The 21,488-nt window shown below is 46.4% G+C and overlaps 1 protein-coding gene across 2 annotated transcripts in view; it reads left to right on the top strand.

The window, feature by feature from the left end:
* ARHGAP39 (Rho GTPase activating protein 39) overlaps positions 1 to 21,488 on the top strand; it is a 430,277-nt gene that overhangs the window by 127,093 nt on the left and 281,696 nt on the right. For both annotated transcript variants that reach the window (XM_043538964.1, XM_037891871.2), the window contains exon 2: positions 1,071 to 1,505. In XM_043538964.1, the coding sequence (XP_043394899.1) occupies positions 1,071 to 1,505 (435 nt within the window). The remainder of the gene's footprint in view (positions 1 to 1,070; positions 1,506 to 21,488) is intronic.

Genomic DNA, 21,488 nt, shown 5'->3' with positions numbered 1-21,488 from the left:
AGCAAGAGTTGGTGGCCGCACTCTGAGGCCACCCAAAATTTTATAGTGAGAACTCCTGTGTAGAGGGTGGGAGGTGAGAGAACTCATGGAGGCTTTGTGCTGAGGAGACTCAAAACTAGCATAGCAATGGGTGCGGGAAGTCGAGACAAAGATATGGATGCTGGAAGAGCTTTGTTGGAGCCCAGGACTGAAATAGCAGGGTGTGCTCTCGGTGGGGAGTGAGGGCAGCAGCTGACTTCTGGGGGGGCTTAGGAATGGAGAGGTAAAAGGTGCTGAAGGTGAGCATCGAGATTCATTGGCATAGATGTATGCTACAGCTCTTAGCAGCATCATATCAGCCTCTGTCCAATGTTTAGCCCTCAGTTTTCATGAGTACTAAACGCCTTCTCACAAACACCAGTTACGCTGAATGTTGTCTGAAAGTCTGCAGCAATCCTGCAAAAAGGGCTTCTAAGATTCCCCTGGAAATAGATAAATGGGGCCAAATCTGGTGCTCAGGACTGCCGTTGCTAGTTGCAGTGGTTCTGTATTTATAGAAAGTGGCTCCATTTCCATATTATATGTGGTTGTTGCTGGACTCTGCTCTCTCTTAGCATCACCTTTTTATTCCTCTGTATTTCTTTACTATTTGAGAGTGCAACAGCATGCTAAGCATTTCTCAGCCCAGTCTCTGCCCTGAAGAGTTTAAAGAACCTGAATAGACAATGTGCTAATGAGTGTAGTAGGGTGGTGGTTCAGGAAGCTAGAGGAAAAGTGTGTCAGTGCTAAAATGTAGCACATCTGGTCAGTGCTTGGATTTAAAAAACCATGACTTTTAGATGGTCATCAGATTAGCTCATTCCCCTCTGTGCTGTGAGCTGGGGATGGGGCAAGGCCTTTCAGAAGGTATGCATTTAAGGGAGATTCACTGGAATCCATAGCTTTGTATAGGGAATAGTGCAGGCTAGGGTTTAGGAAAACCTGACTCGCATCCCCTCCCAAGCAGCCTTTGCTCTCCACCCTGCCTCCCCAGCTGGTTCTGGGCAATTGCTACAGCTTTTTAATTGTCCCTCTTTGTTCTTCTCCCTCAGGCTGGAATGGGTGGAAATCATAGAGCCTCGAACGCGGGAGCGCATGTACGCCAACCTCATCACAGGGGAGTGTGTGTGGGATCCGCCCGCTGGGGTCCGCATAAAGCGCACCAACGAGAACCAGTGGTGGGAACTCTTTGACCCGAACACCTCACGGTTCTACTACTACAATGCCACCACCCAGCGGACCGTATGGCACCGGCCGCAGAACTGTGACATTATCCCGCTGGCCAAGCTACAGACCCTGAAGCAGAACACAGAGTCACCGAGGGCCTCCACAGAGAACAGCCCTGGGCGGAGCAGCAATGTCAGCAGGGAGGGCAGCACCAGCTCCTCCCTGGAGCAGGAGCTGGAAGGCAGCGAGAAGGTGCAAGATCAGACGAGGTCAAACCGTCAGTCAACCCAGTTTGCTGTAGTGAAAGAAGAACCAGAAAGGTAAAGCAGAGCGCTCTCTATGCAGCATGTGACAGACTGGTGGGTAGTAAAATACCTTCAGCCAGGGAAAAGCTGTAATGAACTTGTGCTGCAAGCAACAGATACTGTGTAACCCACCCCTTCCCTGATGAGCTGGGACTAGAGCCCCGGGGGGTAGGCAGCAGGCTCTGGCCGTGTACAGCTTGAGCTAGAGCAGTGGTGTCCAAACTTTTTTCCTCTTACATCCTCCCTGCCCCCCTTACCAGTAATAGAATGTGTCCACGCCACCCTGGGCTGGGAGTGGGGTCAGGGGCTGGGTGGTGCTCCCTCCCCGATCCCCTGTGGGGGCTGGCCTGCGCTCTGCCCCCACCCTTAATATTCCTCCACGCCCTCCTAATGGACTCCCCCCCCCACACACACTTTGGGGGGAGCTGTACTAGAGGATAGCTTTTCTAGCTAAAGTATTAATGGGCTATGTGCAAGAGGGCAATGTCATTCAATCATAAAGCAGTTATGTATTAGAGGAAGGGGTGTCACTGCCTCTGACTGCAGGGATACCTCTGTGCCGACCCGTAGGTGTAACTTAGTGCTGTCTCCTAAAAACACTTAGAAAAAGCAATTTTCTAAACTTAGAAATGCACCATATTTCACAAAATGGAACAGTCTCCCCATTAGACCAGTTTCCAAGGCAAGTGACTGACTTTTATCCCTTTTCTGTACCTCATTGCGAATACAGATTGCCTGGCTGATCTGTTTGTGCCGACTCAGGGGTTTTCCAGCAGGGGTGACTTTCTCTTTTAAAAAGGGGATTTTCAAATTGAATAAAAATATAAAGCCACATTTCCTGGTATTTGGGCACAAATAACTAACTGCGCTCTCCAGTCAGGCAGCTGCATTGCACCTTCTTTGCACCCCTCTTTTGAGTTATTGATTTACAGTTTAGATGCCTACTACCTATTTTTCCCCCTATAAACTGTATATTATTGAAATGTAAATAAACTCCCCAGCCACATGTCTGCCTGAAACTGCACTCTTGCCATTTGCAAATAATTAGCAGAGAAATTTGTGCTTGTAACTAGGGTTTTACTTTCTCCCAGTCTACGTAACCGTGCCATGGCATGGCCTAGTGGTTAGACCCAGGGCTGGGTGTTAGACCTTCCGGGCTGTGCCTCTAAATTGGTGTGGTACCTTGGGGAAATCACTTACCGTGTCTGTTTCTCCATTTGTAGAATGGAGGGAGACCTGAGCTTTGTAAAAACTCTTGGAGATCCTCTGGTGGAATGCACCATAGAAGTACTGAGTATAGTAGTGCTGGATTACCTGTACAGTGTGCTGCATTAGTCATCTTACCGTGCATGTGAGCACTGCTGCCTTTTCCTGGGAATTTGAGCAGTGTTCCTGTTCTACCACCATCTTGTGGATGCAGCCTGCAGGCTATATAAACCTTTTATTTATTTATTACTTACTACCTACAGAGGATATAAATGGGAGTTTTTTCCTAAAAATGATCCCATTGTCAAACCTCTGGATATAATATTCATTCAGAGTTGCCATAGTAGCATCTACTAATTTCCCACCCTCCACTCATTCCAGCAATTACTACTGTTACCAAAAAGAAAAGGAGTACTTGTGGCACCTTAGAGACTAACAAATTTATCTGAGCATAAGCTTTCGTGAGCTACAGCTCACTTCATCGGATGCAGATTATGCTCAAATAAATTGGCTAGTCTCTAAGGTGCCACAAGTCCTCCTTTTCTTTTTGCGAATACAGACTAACATGGCTGCTACTCTGAAACCTGTTCTAAAGATGCAATCACCCTCTCTCCGGCTAAGTCTACTCTTGGAGCAGGTGGAGGGTGATTCTCAGCTCCTGTAAAGATATTCATGCTAGCTCTCTTCGAGAATAGTAGCATAGTCATGGTAGCACAGGCAGCAGTGCGTGGTGGCCTGGGCTAGTCAACCACGTACAAACCTGCCTAGATCCCATGAGTGCACAACTTGGGGCAGCTAGTCCATGCCACTGCTTGCCGCTTCCCGTGCGTGTGCAGATACACTACTATTCATAGAATCATAGAATATCAAGGTTGGAAGGGACCTCAGGAGGTCATCTAGTCCAACCCCCTGCTCAAAGCAGGACTGATCCCTAAATGGCCCTCTCAAGGATTGAACTCACAACCCTGGGTTTAGCAGGCTAATGCTCAAACCACTGAGCTATCCCCCCCTCCCCTCGATGAGAGCTAGCGCGAGTATGTCTATGCGAGCTCGGAATCCAATCCCACCCCTAGTTTCCCTGAGGCAGCATCTACACTTGGAGCTATCATTTAGCTTGTCACTGTTTCCTGTGTTGATTTATTGAAACTTCCCCAGCCGTCTGCCTCCCTGATGCTCGTGTTGGCCATCTACTGTCTATTCAAAATACAACAGCCAACTTCATATTCTGGCTTGTCCATCATTCAGAATGATTTACTCCTTCTTTGAATTCCTCTACTGATTTCCCTGGTCTGCCCCATCAAGTTCAAACTTCTTGTCTTCTCCTTCAAGGCGCTGGCAACTCTGAGCCATCCCATTTATCCTCCTTTCTTCTTGAAGCTCCCTATCCCTCTGCTCTGCCAGTACCAACTGGGTCTTCCCGCATGTCCACATCATGCTTTCTTTATGCTTTCCCCCGACACATGGAATGCCTTCCCTGAACTGATGCCAAAGGCCACTACCTTCACCTCCTTCCAGTTCATTTCTCAAGTTACACTTCTGTGATGCCTACAAGGAACTGACCCACTGATGCTGAATGGGTGGAGGGGAAGTTGGTATAGTTGCTGTGTGTTTCATTTTAAAATGTATATAAAAATCATACATATTTTTGATTGCATTCCTCTCCTCCAGTCTTCGGATGTCATTTGTCATCTTAGATAGGCCCTGCCCTAGCTATGGGGACAGCACTCGGCATACTGAGGGTACTACCAGAATAAATAACTGCTCCATGCCCTGAAGGTCACTCACTACATTTGGTTTTTCTCAGGCTAATAGGGGAAGTGATTTCTACAGGTGAGTGCTCTGCCTCCAGATCCCCAGTGTCTGAATCCATGGACACTTAGTGCTAACACCCTACTGGGAACAGGGAATGGCAGTGGATAATCTAACCAAAATTGGAACAGGGTAAGGCTTTGTAGACCAAGATCACCACCTTAAATTGCGGTAAATGTGAATAATTTGTGTCAGTGCTAGCAAGGCATAACCCTTCTATAGCCCCAACCCCAACCAGACCTTCAGGGCTGTTGGACCTGTGACAAAGTTCCTGCTCTACCTTGGTGGGCCTTGCGCTTATTGGCGGATTTGCTCGCCTTGGAGCTTCACGGCAGCCCTCAGCTTGGCCGTTTTTCTGAATCCACAGTCCAGGTCAACTCCTCGTGTGTCTGACCAGGAGTTGGGAGGACTGGGGGGGAACCCGGGTTCTCTGGGTTCCAGCCCAGGGCCCTGTGGAACGCAGCTGTCTAGAGTGCCTCCTGGAATAGCTGTGCAACAGCTACAACTCCCTGGGTTACTTCCCCATGGCCTCCTCCCAACACCACCTTTATCTTCACCATAGGACCTTCCTCCTGGTGTCTGATGATGCTTGTACATCTCAGTCCTCCAACAGTCCGCGTTCTCACTCTCAGCTCCTCGCGCCTCTTGCTCCCAGCTCCACACATGCACACCACAAACTGAAGTGAGCTCCTTTTTTTAAAACCCAGGTGCCCTGATTAGCCTGCCTTAATTGATTCTAGCAGCTTCTTGACTGGCTGCAGGTATTCTAATCAACCTGTCTTAATTGTCTCCAGAAAGTTCCTGATTGTTCTGGAACCTCCCCTGTTACCTTACCCAGGGAAAAGGGACCTACTTAGCCTGGGGCTAATATATCTGCCTTCTATTACTCTCCTATAGCCATCTGGCCTGACCCTGTCACAGACCTTAAGAAAGATAAATTGATCCCTTCGGCACTTACCTGGCCCTATGAACATAATATCTGAGCATCCCCAATCTTTTAATGAATTTACCCTCATAACGCTATAAAACATAAGAACGGCCATACTGGGTCAAACCAATTATCCATCTAGCCCAGTAACTTGTCTTCCAACAGTGGCCAGAGCTAGGGGCTTCAGAGGGAATGAACAGAACAGGCAGTCATCAAGTGATCCATCCTGTCTGTTGCCCATTCCCTGCTTCTGGCAAACAGAGGCTAGGGATGCGTCAGAGCATGGTTTTGTATTCCTGCCTATCCTGGCTAATAGCCATTGATGGACCTATCCTCCATAAACTTATCTAATTCTTTTTTGAACTGTTATAGTCTTGGCCTTCATAGCATCCTCTGGCAAAGAGTTCCACAGGTTGACTGTCCGTTGTGTGAAGAAATACTTCCTTTCGTTTGTTTGAAACCCGATGCCTATTAATTTCACTTGGTTATATCTAGTTCTTGTGTTATGAGAAGGAGTAAATAACAGTTCCTTATTTACTTTCTCCACACCAGTCATGATTTTATAAATCTCTATCATATCCCCCCTTAGTCATCTCTTTTCAAAGCTGAAAAGTCCCAGTCTTATTAATCTCTCCTCATATGGAAGCGGTTCCATGCCCCTAATCATTTTTGTTGCTCTTCTCTGTACCTTTTCCAATTCTATATATCTCTTTTTTGAGATGGGATGACCACATCTGCATGCAGTATTCAAGATGTGATGTAGGGCAGTGCTATTATCCCTGGAGGACAGGACAAGAAATAATGGGTTTAAACTGAAGCAAGCGATATTTAGGTTGGTCATTAGGAAAAACTGCCTAACTGTCAGGGTGGTTAAACACTGGAACAAATTACTTAAGGAGGCTGTAGAATCTCCATCATTGTTGGTTTTTAAGAACAGGTTAGATAACACCTGTTAGGGAGGGTCTAGATAATACTTAGTCCTGCCTTAGAGCTGGGGGCTGGGTAGATGACCTATCAAGGTCCTTTCCTATATTTCTGTGATACTTTCCTTATTATACAGATGGGGAACTGAGGCATATTGGCTAAGTGATTTGTCCAAGATCACACAGGAAGTCTGTGGCAAAACAGGGGCTGGAACTCAAGTCTCACAAGTCCTAGGCTATCTTAACCAGTGAACCATCCTTTCTCTTTAATGAACAAATCTTCTAAAGTATCAGAGGGTAGCCGTGTTACTCTGTATCCACAAAAACAACAAGGAGTCCAGTGGCACCTTAAAGACTAACCGATTTATTTGGGCATAAGCTTTTGTGGGGAAAAAACCCCACTTCAGATGCATGGAGTGAAAATTACAGATGCAGGCATTATTATACTGACACATGAAGAGAAGGGAGTTACCTCACAAGTGGAGAACCAGTGTTGGCAGGCCCAGTTCAATCAGGGTGGATGTAGTCCACTCCCAATAATTGATGAGGAGGCGTCAATTCCAAGAGAGGCCAAGTTGCTTTTGAAGTGAGCCAGCCACTCCCAGTCCCTATTCAAGCCCAAATTAATGTTGTTAAATTTGCAAATGAATTTTAGTTCTTCTAAGGTTTCCCATTGACTCTCTGAAGCCCAAGAAAGATTTGGAAGAGAGCCAATCTGACCTCTCATTTGAATATGTACTTCCCTTTGCATTAGTAGATCACAAAGTGCTATATAAGAGCTATATGGTGGTGGCATTATTTATTATTACACTAAGAAAATTGCAGCAGCCCTCACCGCTAATATGGAGGTGCAGCTGCCAGAGACTGGCTCCCAATACAGTATGTATTGGTGCATCTGCAGTAGCCTCTCTGCTCAAGATGGAAGCTTTGTCTGTTGGAATCTGTTACTTCTGTGGGGTGCACCTGTATATTCAACTGTGGTTTGTTCCTTTTCATGCCAGTTAGGCAGAGCTGCTGTGAAGCTTGCCTCAGCAAACTGAAGTTTGGGCCGTCTCCCTGCAGAAGTGTGAAGCGTTAACTAGAATTAGAATGGGAGGCTTTAATTTTCTGTACAGATGGTGCTGTGTTTTTCTGCAGGCTGCAGCAGCATGTGCTCGCTCAGCGGCTTCCTGAAAGAAAAGAGAGATCCATTTTCCTTTCAGTGGTAATACCCGCTCTTGTTTAGTGCCCGTCTTTACTGGTGCGTTGTTCTGCAGACTCTAATTCTGACACTGCAGATCATTAAAAGCCCCCACTGCTTCAAATGCCAGGTTGGTGTGCAGCAGGATGCAAAGGCTCAGGAGGGTGAAGTGAATGAAACTTGGCCTGGAAGTGAAAGGGCCTTACCCTGTAATGCTGGAAAATGGTAACGCTCTCTAGCAAGAGCCAGCACCAGGCTGAGAGAGAACAATAAAACATAGGGTGGCTTCTTGGGAACTTTCTCTCCAATCCCCCATGCAATCTCCCTCCTCCCTTTCCTCCACAACTCAGTAATGGCTCATGTACATTCAGAAAGCGAGTCCTAATTCCATAAGCATTGGCAAATGCATGGTAGGTCCTAAGTTACAAGTCGAAATAAAGGCACCAGGTCCAGACTCATCCTTGTGGAGTCCCCTCAAAGCTGTGTGAACTGTGATGAAGGTGGGCTTTCACAGCATTGGAAACAGTATGGGAGCTGAAGCAGAATATCTGCCCTCTGTACCTGCAAATGGTTTGATGGCAACTTTGTCTCTCTATCCTGTGTCCTTGTGCCAGAGGAGAGCTATAGCACTGCCATACCTGCCCAGGGCTGGATTGAAGCATAAATCCTGTAGGCCCATGGCTGGGGCCCCATCTCCTGGAGTCAAGTGCTTCTGGTATACTATCAGCAGCTGTTTTTCATAAAAGCTGTTTCTAGCCCTTGTGACTGAAGAAGAGCTTGCAAATATGACCAGAGTGTAACTGCTGCAGCCATTTCTGTCTGATTTTGCAGAGCCAGAGACAATAGGTCTGAGAGGGGGAAACTCCCCCTGCATCTGAGAGGGGGAAGTTAGCTCTAGAGATCAATACCTGATTTTTTTATTTTTTTTTATTTTTTTGGTTGTCAGTTGATTACAATGTATTTACTTGAGTCCAACTGAATCTGAAAAATTTTGGTGAATTGAAAGTCCATTTCAGATCAGACGAAACGCGTTGTTTGAGCTGAAACTTCCTGTGTCCAGGCACTGGATTCACAAGACAGGAGGAGGAGCTATCCCCCTTAACTTTTTAGGCCAGCAATTAGGGCACTCACCTGGGGTGTGAGAGACCCAATTCAAAACCCTGCTCTGACATAAGGGATTTGAATCCTACCCCCCGTGTTGCCCTAACCACCAGGTGATAGTTTTTTTTTTTTCCGAATAACCTATTTGTGTGAAAAACTTCACCCAACTCTAGTTAACTCCAAGACCTGCTGCCTTTTGGGACCAACTGGGAGCTATGAGTAGTAGGATAGTGTAGTGGGTGCAGCTAACCCACCCAGGCAGACGCATCCTGACTATGGGGTAAGTACGGGGGGGCTGCTGTCACTTTATCTTCAGATGCCCTGTTGCTTCCTAAAGGTGGCAAGTATGAAAAGTACCACCCTGAAATCCACATCATCCAACTTTGGCTTAAATCTATTAATGCTGCTGGACTCAAGTGCCTTCCGGTTTCAGTGGAAACACATTCCCCGTATTCACCACCCCCTTACATGAAATTATACCTGACTGCAGCAGTATGGCCTGAAAATTAAATATAGATAGATAAAAATCCTGAAACCCTCAAGAGAGAGGTACTTTGCTGTTTGCCCACAAAAGGTGCTCTTCACTCGACTGCTCTATCAAGCATTCTTAAAACTACAGTACCAACCTGGTGAACTGAAGAAACAGATTGACAGAGCCAGAAGGGTAGCCAGAAGTCACCTACTACAAGATAGGCCCAACAAAGTAACAGAACACCACTAGCCGTCACCTACAGCCTCCAACTAAAATCTCTCCAGCACATCAAGGATCTACAACCTATCCTGAAGGACGATCCCTCACTCTCTGACCTTGGGAGACAGGCCAGTCCTCGCTTACAGACAGCCCCCCAACCTGAAGCAAATACTCACCAGCAACTACACACCACACAACAAAAACACCAACCCAGGAACCAAACCCTGCAATAAAGCCCGTTGCCAACTCTGTCCACATATCTATTCAGGGGACACCATCATAGGACCTAACCACATCAGCCACACCATCAGGGGTTTTTTCACCTGCACATCTACCAAGGTGATCTGTGCCAGCAATGCCCCTCTGCCATGTACATTGGCCAAACCGAACAGTCTCTATGCAAAAGAATAAATGGACACAAATCTGACATCAGGAATCCTAACATTCAAAAACCAGTTGGAGAACACTTCAGTCTCTTTGGTCACTCAATAACAGAACTAAAAGTGCCCATTCTTCAACAAAAAACACCTTCAAAAACAGACTCCAACGTGAAACTGCAGAACTGGAATTAATTTGCGAACTGGACACCATCAGATTAGGCCTGAATAAAGAGGGGGAGTGGTTTGGTCATTACACAAACTAAAAACTATTTCCCCATGCTAATTCCCACCCACCCCCCCCACTGTTACTCACACCTTCTTGTCAACTGTTTTGAAATGGGCGATCCTGATTATCACTACAAAAGTCCCCCCCCCCCCCCCCCCGCTGATAATAGCCCATCTTAATTGATTTGTTTAGTTAAAGTTTGTATGGCAACCCCCATCTTTTCATGGGGTGTGTGTGTGTGTGTGTATCTATATCTAATCTTCCTACTGTATTTTCCACTCCATGCATCTGATGAAGTGGGTTTTAGCCCACGAAAGCTTATGCCCAAATAAATTTGTTAGTCTCTAAGGTGCTACAAGGACTCCTTGTTGTTTCTACTGCTCATGACTCTCAAGTGCACTGTGCAGCTCGTTGCTCTGCCAGCAGTACCTTATGAAACGAGGACTGAGTCAGTTACTTGGTGCCCAGGGGTTAGTGGGGCCTACGGTTAGCACTTCCGGGGACAGGTCTGCCCTCAGTCGAGAGCTGCCACTCTGAAAATTCCTGGAGCGCTGACGTACTGTCAGGGAAGGGGCGTTACTCTATTAGCTCTTACTGCTGCATGTTTTTCATCAGCGTCTCCACAGCATGGCAGCCTCTGGCTGGCACGTGCACTTTGTTTACATTGTAACTTTAATTTTAATGGCTTTGCTGCTGCCTAAGGCGCCAGGCTCCTCGGAAGAATGCTGCGGATTGTAGCTGGTGTGGCGCTACGTATGAGTGGGATTTGGACGGCGTGCGAGGCTGGATAAACACTACTGTGGTGCACACATTGGGACGTAGGGAAGCAGCAGTGAAACGTTAATATATTTGGCACCACTTCAATGGCTGTGAAAACTGGCACTTGAAAGCAAAAGAGTTTCAAGAGTGATCCAGTGCGCATGCTGTAATAGGTTCTCCTCATGGCTGAATACAGGTGTTGGCTATGCTGTCCGTATGCGCGTTAAAATATAAGGGTAGGGGAGAGTGGTTTCCTTTGCTTTGGAAAGCTAGCGCTTCCTGACAAACGAATGCTGGGAACCAGCAGGGGACCATGGCAGTGTAGTTTGTAGTGCAATATTGTAGTCAAGTCTGAAGCAGAGGCAGGTTGTTGTTTTGGAAATGTGTGGAAACAGTTCTAAAGGGTAAAGCCCTCGGAAATAGCCTGCAGGGACCAATCCTGTGCTGGATGAGTGGCAGGCTGGATGACCTGATGGATCTGTTCCAGCTCTGATTTCTCTGATTCTGTAGCGAAGCACAAACGAGGAAGGAAGGGTGACTGCAGTCAAGGCTCTTTCATGGGAAGGCCTCCAGTCGCAGAGATCTCATCTCTAGAAGTGACCGATGCTTTGGTTCCTGGAGAAGATAAACTTAAAGAACAAGAGAGCCGTGCAAATTAAAAATTGATTTTTTGATTGCTGTGATAGTGGCTATGAAGGGCAGAGCCAGTCCAGGCATCTGTGCTGCTGAACTCCTCTAACTGCTCAGAGCTCAGTGTGTTCTGCCTTTTATTGTGGTTTCAGAACATTAGTAACTTGATGGGCCTTATTTTTCCACCTTGTGCTCATAAAATTATAACCATATCTTAACTCGTGTCTTTTGACTGATACCAGAATGAACCTTAAACCTTAACAAACATGCTTCATACATATAACAATGTTGAACACTCACATGGGGCTGCCTAGGCATAGAAAAATATACAGACATGACCAGTCCTCAGAGGGAGGGAGCTAAGTATTCTCTCTATTTCAGCTGAGGCAGAGGTGAAATATCGCATCCCAGGTATTGCAGAGTCAGTGCTGAAGCCAGGACTAAACTAGGCAGTTCCTGGCTCTTAGTAGGGTCTAATGGACTGAGCTGAACAGAAGCCATAAAAGCACAGTAGCATGTATAGACTGATTTGAACAACAAAGCATTTGAAGATCTGCTTATTTTTTTTCCTCTTCTTTTTAAAATCTTTGGTTAGATATAAACACCCACATTTTCAAAGCATGGCACAGGATTTCAGCTAACGAGACTCCCATTTAAAGTGCAGCTAGTTTAAAACCAAGGCCTGTTATTTGGAAGGTGTCCCTGAGTCATGATAAAGTCCAGAAGTCTGCTTTATAGCAAGCAGAGATGTTAGACTTGAACTGAAGTTTCTCTTGAGGAATCCGTTCTTATAGGCTTGTGATATATTGTCTTAATATGTGGCTGTCTGGTCCTAAATCTAGATATACATTTTCTTTTTACAGGCAGTAAATATGCGTTAACATTTACAAGACCATTTCTGGCCAAAAAATATGTAGCACCATAGATGGGCACCTGGCACTGTAAGGCAAGGGGCTAAACTCCTTACAAGTGTAAGTTGGTGCAATGCCACTGACTACAGTGCTTACAGCAGTGGTGAATTTAGTCTGAGGGGCTTATGTTAGACTTAAGGAAGACCAACAAATTATGGAAAGTGTGGGTAAGACAATTAGGTTCTCTTCATCTTTTGCCCTGCTTTATACTTTCTTACCAAACCCTGTTTGCTTTTTCAGCATCAGCCCCATTGGGGTGTAAATGACACCAGTGGAATTAGTGTCTTGCTTATGGTAACTTACCCTAAACTTTAGCTTGTTAGCCTTAAAAAGGTACCATGTTGTATCCCTAAAAGGGTAGATTATAAAATCTGTCAGAGCTGATAGTCTCAAGACTTGCATTGAATATTTTGCTTCATTCTTGGTTTTCCTTCTTTTATAATTTGGAAAAGGCTCTGCTATAGTTACTGGCCTATCTTTCAGATGTGACTGAGCCCCTGTCGTCTGTCAGGTAGCCCTAAATCCTTGGAGAACGCTTTTATGTGGGGCAGAGAAGATGTGAAGCCTGTTTTTGGGGCATCATGTGGCTGCCACAGATCTATCCTCTGTGGGTATTTGTACAAGTCCGCCATGCAACAGAATACTGGACAGATCCTCAGATCTCAGTCTGGACTAGGGGGGTATAAATGATACATTTATATTTAATGAAAGGCAGATCTATCTGTGTATGCCCCCTTCCTCCACCCACCCCCTGTACTCAGCAGGGAACATTGCAACTGACTGATCTTGAGCAGGGCATTCTTGACCTGAGGACCATTCACTGTGGAATTGCATCCCAGAAGATATCCATATCTAATCATCTTCAGAGGCCTACTCTTTCCCATAAATCTTCCCCAAATATCAATGGCTGGCTTGGCAGTGGAGAAAGAATAAATGTGCTTAAATAACCCAACTAAACCACAGTGACTGAACTGGAGTAGGCAAGAGAAGTGTCCTTTTACAGGTCAATTGTTATGAACTTCAGAATTCCATGTCTGGTGCCTAGATGCAGTGATGATGCATACTCTAGGAGGGTACCCAGCTCTGTGGGATGCAAAAACTTGTCACCATGGGATATGGAGCGCATCTGTTATAGCTTATCTTCAGAATGCTGTACCTTTTTAGGAAAAGACTCTTGCCCTGATGCAGACAGCGGCCATTTTGTTGCTGCAGAATGCAGACACACACACTGTGTGCGCATTTGCAGAGATTTAATTTTGTTCTTGTTTTGCTTGATTCAAAATAAGTTGGGTTAAGACTGGAAGATGCATGTTTTGCTTTTATGTAGTGTGATGAAGTAGGGATTTTTCCTTATGTTGTATGTGAATTTTACTGTTTTGCATGAATGCTGTTTGCCTCAGTTTCCCTGTGTATTGCACCAATGTCTAGGTGGTGGGAATAAGCGTGACTTTTGCGGGGGTTGCTCCAGCTGCCTGCTCGGATGCTATGGCTGCCCCTTCGTAACCTGAGACCCAGGAGGGGGATGCGACCAGGTGACTCTTGGCCCGGGAAGCGAGAGAGAGGCTGGAGGAGAAGCAACGGGCAGGGCAGGGGCCAGGCAGCTGGAAGTGAGTCAGTCTCGGCTGGCTTGGGGCTCAGGGGGAGGACCAGAGCCCTAGCTCTGGGCTCCCCTCCCCTCAAGATGGACTTGGCTTAAAGTCACCGATTTCTGTGCTAACAAGTGCTGCCCTATGCAGTGTTCCTGTCCACTAATAAATCTTCTGTTTTACTGTCTGGCTGAGAGTCAGTGCTGACTGCAGAGTTTGGGTGCAGGGCCCTCTGGCTTCCCCAGGAGCCCCGCCTGGGCGTACTCGCTGTGGGAAGCGCACAGTGTGGAAGGGGATGCTGAATGCTCCAAGGTCAGACCCAGGAAGGTTGAAGCCTGTGTAAGCTTCTTGCCCTGGAGACAGTTTGCTCAGAGAGGAGGCTCCCCCAGAGTCCTGACTGGCTTTGTAGGGAGTAGTTCCAGAGCATCGTCCCAGTGACTCCGTGACATGTAGGAAGCATGCCCCAAATGAACAGAGAGGATGCACTGAATTGTGAATTGTCAACTGCTGGAAATGGCCCACCTTGATTATCACTACAAAAGTTTTTTTTTTCCTCTCTCCTGCTGGTAATAGCTCACCTTATCTGATCACTCTTGTTACAGTGTGTATGGTAACACCCATTGTTTCATGTTCTCTGTTTATATAAAATCTCCGTACTAGATTTTCCACTGTATGCATCCGATGAAGTGAGCTGTAGCTCACGAAAGCTTATGCTCAAATAAATTTGTTAGTCTCTAAGGTGCCACAAGTCCTCCTTTTGAGTGTGTGTGAATTCAGTTAGTTTAATGTTTATTTTTGGGTGAGCTTTGTCTACACATTTTATACTTAATGATACAGGTCTTGCCATCAAGGATCTTGCTGTCCTTAGAGACTCTCTCAGCCTCTCTGAGAGGTCGAAAAGTATCATTATCCCCACTTAGCAGCTGAGGAAATGGAGGCACAGACATGGGTGGCGGGTGAACCCTCCTCCGCCTTCAGGAAGGCAAGTTGGCTGGCCCTGCCCCTGCCCCCTCTCTCCTCCCTGTGGCCAGAGGAGTCTTGGCTGTACTGGCCAGCTGGAGCCCCGGGCCAGCCCAAGCTGCACTGGCTGCACCAGGCTGAGGCTGGAGCTGAGCCCCAGCCAGCTTCAGGGAAGGGGGAGGGAGCATGGGCAGGGCCACAGCATAGGTTAGGGAAGACCGTCTCCCCTGGCCTATGATACCCAGCCCCTCTGGGCTGGGATTGTATGTAACCACTCAGGAGAGATGTAACTAATGCAAGACTTGGGGGTTCAAAGGACTATATTGAAGAGTGGTGCCAGAAAAAGATGGACTTTTGGAACAAAAGTGTTAATATTTAGGGGGAGTTGAATACAGATTCTCCACCTCCAATTATGCAAAAACGCAGCCTTTTGAAGCTGTGCCCTGAAGAGTGGGCCATTGTCTGCTGATCACCCATTACTTGAGACCAAGATTAAAGGCCTACGCTGTATAAAGGAAAGACTGAATTATTCATGGTGGTTCTGCTTCTGAATCTGAGAACATGTCTATGTTACAAACTTTTGCCAATGCAAGTTACATTGGCATAAAGCCACCACAGTTAGTATATTGCTTGCATGCCCGCACACTTGGTTCCTTGTGTTGGCCCTGCGCATACTCACCATGAGTGCTTGTTTCGATGCACAGTGTAGTGCACCATGGGTAGGTATGCAGGGCAGTGTCTTTTGGGAAGCTTTGGCAATGCATGGGGGAGCAGAAACAAGTCGAGAAGGGGTGACTGGGATAGCAGGGTGAAGTTCCCATCATGCAACTTTCTCCATCCCATAATGCTATTTCTATCTCTTAATTTGCATGCCTATTTTGAAAATCCCATTAACTCATGCAGGATTTGTCACTGTCTACCATCTCTGACAGAAGCATTAAACCTGTGCAACTCTACACTACCAATATGGGCATTATAAGCACAGGACACAAGATCTTTCAGTATTTGCAGAGCTGCAAGGGAATGGGGTGATTTCCTGGAGATCCATTTGGTGTTGGACATGGCAAGAACCAATTCAAGATTGGTGGTAGTGTTCATAGAGCAGCTGAAAATGGTGGAGCACTGCTTGCGGGCCCGAGAAACGAGCTCTGAGTGGTGGAATTGCAGTGTAACGCAGGCTTGGGATGACACACAGTTGCTGCAGAACTTTCGGCTACACAAGGTCACATTCCTGGATTTGTGTGTCAAGCTTGCCTCAGCCCTCCTGTACGGGGACACCAGACTGAGAGCTGCATTGACAGTGGAGAATAGTGTGGCAATTGCCCTGTGGAAACTTGTGATGACAGATTTCTCACTGACCAGTAGCAATCATTCTGGATTTGGAAAATCCACGGGGGGAGGGCATTGTCATGCAAGGGTGCGGGGCCATTAATTGTCTCCTGCTACACAGGACAGTGACTCTCAGCAATGGAAGGACATAATGGATGGATTTGCTGCAGTGGGGTTCCCAAGCTGCGGTAGAGCAATAGACATCATACATATCCCTATTTTGGCACCAAACCACAGAGTACATCAACAGAAAGGGCCATTTTTCTATGGTTACGAACACAGGACTGTTCAGAAAGCTACAAGCAGAGACTTTTTTTCCTGACCGGCAGACTACCATTAGCAATGTTGAAATGCCAATCATGATCCTGGGGGACCCAGCCTACAACTTACTCCTCTGGTTCACGAAAATGTACGCCAACCACCTCGACGGCATCAAGGAAAGATTCAGCTAGCAGCTCAACATGTACAGAATGACAATGAAAGTGCTTTTTGTAGATTGAAGGGTGCTGGTATTGTTGACTCACAAGATTGGATCTCAGTGAGAAAAATATCCCAACGGTTATAGCAGCCTGCTGTGTCCTGCATAATATCCGTGAAGCAAAGGAGGAAAAAGCTGCTGCCAGAGTGGAGGGTGTAGGCAGAGCAGCTGCTTGCTGAGTTTGAACAGCCTGACACAAGGGATGTCAAAAGAGCTCAGTGCAGAACTATATGTCTCAGGGAGTCTTTGAAAGGGCACTTTACTATGGCTCACTGTTAATGTGTTGTGGTGTATTGTGCTCTACCTGGCTTTGCAGTTTGGGGGCCTGTTAGGAATTGTGTGGTGCTTGGTGCACATCTATGAATATAACACTGATGATGCACCTATTAATAGTGTGGTGCTTCTGGTACATTTTTGATTATTACAGTGTTTGTCACTGATCCCATGAGTTGTGTACAATAGTAAGTGGGTGCTTTCAATATTGCCAGCCATTCTGCAGGATATATTGGGAACTAATAAAGGTGAATTATATCCCAGCCACAAGAGTTTTACTGAGTAATGAAAACAAATTTAAAAAAAATTCTGTGCAATATTAAAAGCAAATACATTAAGACTTTAATAAATTTATGGAACAGAGCTTAAAGAAATGGAAGGAACATTCATGTCCATTTTAGCTATGCATGTATCAACAGTGGCTCTGACAGGTCAGTATGTGAAGCTGCGGTTGTCCTTTAATGTCCCCTGGAGTGGAGAGGGAGGGGTAGGAATGTGGCCCATGATGCCACATGGAATGTCGAGGGGGACTGTAGGGAAGTGTTATATTGGAGTTTACCATGGACTGCAAAGAGAAGTGAGCCTGGGATCATTGAACCTATAGGTCGAAAAGAGTCTGCAGCATCTGTTTGCTGTCAGGGAAGTCCTATTACGTCCGCGTGCTCTCCCTCCCCAAATCCTGGGCCTTTCTCCATGCAGTCTGCCATATTGATCCTCCAGGCCCTCTGTTCACGGTCTGATGCAGCACTGGCTTACAGGATCTCACTGAACATGTCATCCTGAGTCCTCTTCTTTCTCCTCCTCATAAGGCTCATGTGTTCTGTGGGTGTGTGTGGGGGGGGACTCCTCCGGTGCAATGGTAAAACACACAGAGGTACAAGGGCCAGTATAGTTTCAAAAGAAAGCATAAGTAAAGTTTCAGAACTCCCTTCCCTTGCTCCCCATAAGTTTTAAACAAGACATGCAATAGAGCGATAGACATCATACATATCCCTATTTTGGCTTCTGCTTTGGAGTGCTTGTGCATGGTACCATGCCCAGCTCCAGTCATGGTGAGTATGGCCTGCCAGCGGTGAGGAAAACGAGAAAGGAATTGCTCAGCTGCATGAAACTGAGCATAGGGCACTGACATGGAGTCCTGGCACTGTTTTCTACAGGCGGTGAGGATTATCACTGATCTCACTCCTGAGGGTAACAAAGTCAGAGAGAGAGAGAATCTGCTCTTGCTGGCATCCCAAAGCTGGCTGGGCTGGTAGGCAGTAGCCTGTTTACTGCAATGGTGCCTACTGAAGTTATTGCCAACTGGTGTGGGAACGTGTCATCCTGTGGAGGAAGAAATAAGGCTGTCATCCCTAGAAACCTATGAGAGAGGATTGTAGAGTACTTCCATGAAAGTTTCATCAAGTTCTCTCAGAGGATTTATGGGACATCCCTGTGTACATAAAGTGCTCTGCATGGCCCCTCTTGCCTAACTACAGGGGAATGAAAAGCAGATAACTCTACCTCCTTGTACTGCTACCTCTTCTCATAAGTATATAATTTATATATAACTAGTATATAACTCCACTTCCTTGACTTAGCTGTTCATGTGAGGGGCATGTGACTCAGTGACGGTGGGGTCTCCACCAAGTGTGACATGCAGCACTTCGTAAAAATGGCAGGTCTGTGGCTCGGCACCAAATCAACTTAAGAATAAATGTGCTTGCTTCGAGCTGTGTGGAAACTTACAACTGCAGGCCATTATGCGGTTTATAGCCTCTGGAGGAAAAGCAAAGTGCAGATGCTAACCTGTTTAGGCAGTCTGGCTTGCTGGGAATGTCACCCATTTAGGCAGGAACCTGTGCAGTCTGGGGAAAAAACCACACTTAGGAGGGAGAGAGAGACAGGTCTCTGCCCCAGAGAGAGAGTGGCTGGGAAATCAGAAACCTAGAGTGGGTGCCCTTGACCCTGAGAGGGGAATACAGGTGCTGTTGCCCTGAATTGTGACAGTCTTCATGATGATTCTGCCAGATAAAACATATTGGCCAAACCCATTTATTTTTATTCTCTGCTGTTTAAGGGAGTTCTCCTGTTCCGAGCCACCTGATAACTGTCTCTCTTAGTGGAGGGTTTCTAAAAGTCAGTTGTCAAATATTTCCAGACTGACTTCCTTCTTTGTTTATTTTAATACTGTATTGAGCTAATGTAATTAGCAGAAATCACAATTTCAAGCCCACTGTGTGAGTCATCCTGTGGCTCACATGGTCAATTGGCTCCCAAGCCAAGGAAACCCCATGGGAAGAACCCCCAGCTCCCAAAGTGGGAGACTCTGCACTCAAGTTTGATCAGAAAAGTACCAGAAAATGCTGAGTGAACGAGGACTTTAAGGGCAGCATCCTAGTAATAGATCCAGCCTTGCTCTTTCTCAGGTGGTATATTGGCTTCACAGTGATAATTAATGCTGATTAGAAATAAGACATTTTATTAACAAAGGAGCAGTGTTACTAAATGGAAGTTCAATAGGCACAGATTTGCTTTTCTTCACGGTGGATTCCTCCCAGGAACCTGCAGCTTGCTGACCATGCTATCGGAGTTCTGGGCCTGTCACGCTGAAGAGATGCAGTATGTGCCTCATCCCAGCACCTGCAGTTCACATGGCAAAAAGAAAATAATCGATCACATGCCCATCTACCTTACCTCAAAGCTAGAGAGGGGAGGAGCCCTGCAATGGGCTTCAGAATTCCAGCACTTCTCATTTCACCTTGTAACACACTTGCCATCAGGGCATCCAAGTGCCCTCATCCCACTGCTCAGGCAGCTGGTAAGGCCTGTAAAGGCCCTGAACCTCCTAAGGCAAGAGATGCTACAGAGCTATTTCAGGGTGCACATGATCCAATCCCGCACACAGTGAAAAATGCCAGATTAAGGAGTAATTTATTTAATGGAGCTTTGTCCCCGGGGGTGGGGGTGGTGTCTTAGCCAAGCATGACCAATCCATACCCAGAAACACAGTATCAGTCCCTAATGATACTAATTCATCAATTATGTTTTTGCAGCAGCAAAGGCCCCACTCAGAGGTAGGTGTAACAATTGGTATGGGCCAATCAGTCTTTATTCTCAGAGGGAGAAAAACTGCTCCTTAAACCTTATTTTAAAGTGCACCTTTAGAACGTGTTTGCATATTATATCTCATTAGCAAAAGGTCATGGGAACAGGGGTCAGGATTTGTTCCTTGGCACAAAGTTCAGCTCTCCCAGCAAGCTTGGAGCTTCTGTTAAGAGCTCCTAGCAGACTAAGTAACATTGTAATGTCTGCTTATGAGTGCTTTCTGTACCAAAGTGATTATGAAACTTAAACTGTATACAAACTTCCCATGGATCCCTACACAAAACCTGGAATTCAACCACCTCTGGGAGCACACAGCAACTTCAGGATAGAATATGACAATGTAGTCGAATCAGAAAAGGGAATTTGGGAAGGCAGAACAGAATTATCAGAGTTGGAACCTGGAAACATCACTGGGGTTAGACTTTAACTCTTGTGAGAAGTGCCATTAGCTCCTTATCTCAGTGTCCGGGGCCACAGGTCTTGAAGGCTGGTCCACAGTGCTCTTAGGAACTAGTAGGTTCCAACCTGCCACCCATTAACCTGCCAGCAGGTGCTAGGATAGAAACTGAGCCCTGACAAAGGACTCCAGTCTGAGAGACCCTGCTTCGTTCAAAGTTTCTATATAAACCAGCAAAGAAACACAAAGTTGTCCATGCAACTGGGTTCCACCTTGCTCCGGACTGTGCTTATGCTTCCTGCTCCCCTGGCTTGACTTCTTGGTAGCATGACCTGGTCTGACTCTGGTTACAGATTTGTGGTTCTGCTCTCAAGTTTGTTCCCTTGCTTCTGATCTCCCAGTAACCTGACCCTTCCTACTTCCTGACTTTCAACTTTTGGTTTGCCCTTTGGTCTCCTGGTATCTCACTCGGCCTGACTCCCAACTCCTGCTCTGACCACTAGGTTGGACTGCCTACATCCTGGTCATGATACTCCATTTTACCATCTTTCAGCAGCGATGTAGCCCCAGCACTACAGTGAGGAAGTGGGTTAACAATGAGTCAAATAGTGCCACTTTCTGAACCACTAGCAATGCTTCCAGCCCTGTAGTGTTACGTGGCCATCTCCCATCCGTGGCCTTGTCTACAATACAGAATGCTCCCATGTTTGAATATGGTGTTAACGGAGATAGAGGAGTCCCGAATGTGATTAGATGAGAGGCTCTGGTCTGCGCTACCAGCTTAGCTGTGTTTAGCATGTCATCTGGGTGCTATTCACAGCACTGTTCAAGCACAGCAAAATGTGGAAACAGACTAGCCCAAATGGTGAGTCTGCTTAGCTTAAGAGATGTCAAGATCACAGCACAACGCAGCAAGGCTGCAGGCCCCATCTCAGGACATACATGTGCTGTATAGAGGTAGGAGGGGAATTCCATCCTAAACAATTAACAGTACAATAGGCCATCTTTGGTCTGGCCATTTTAGGCACCTACCACACATGTGCATCTCAGGGCAAAAGCCTCCTATCAGATCTGCAGTGTGGATCTTGACTTCAGTATGCAGTTCTCCTCAGCTGCCTGGAATGCCAACTGACACCAGCAGCAG

This window comes from Chelonia mydas, chromosome 2, assembly GCF_015237465.2.
Source record: "Chelonia mydas isolate rCheMyd1 chromosome 2, rCheMyd1.pri.v2, whole genome shotgun sequence".
NCBI classification, from domain to species: Eukaryota; Metazoa; Chordata; order Testudines; family Cheloniidae; genus Chelonia; species Chelonia mydas.
Note: the sequence above shows the minus strand (reverse complement) of the source record. Positions and strands in the feature narration are given on the sequence as shown.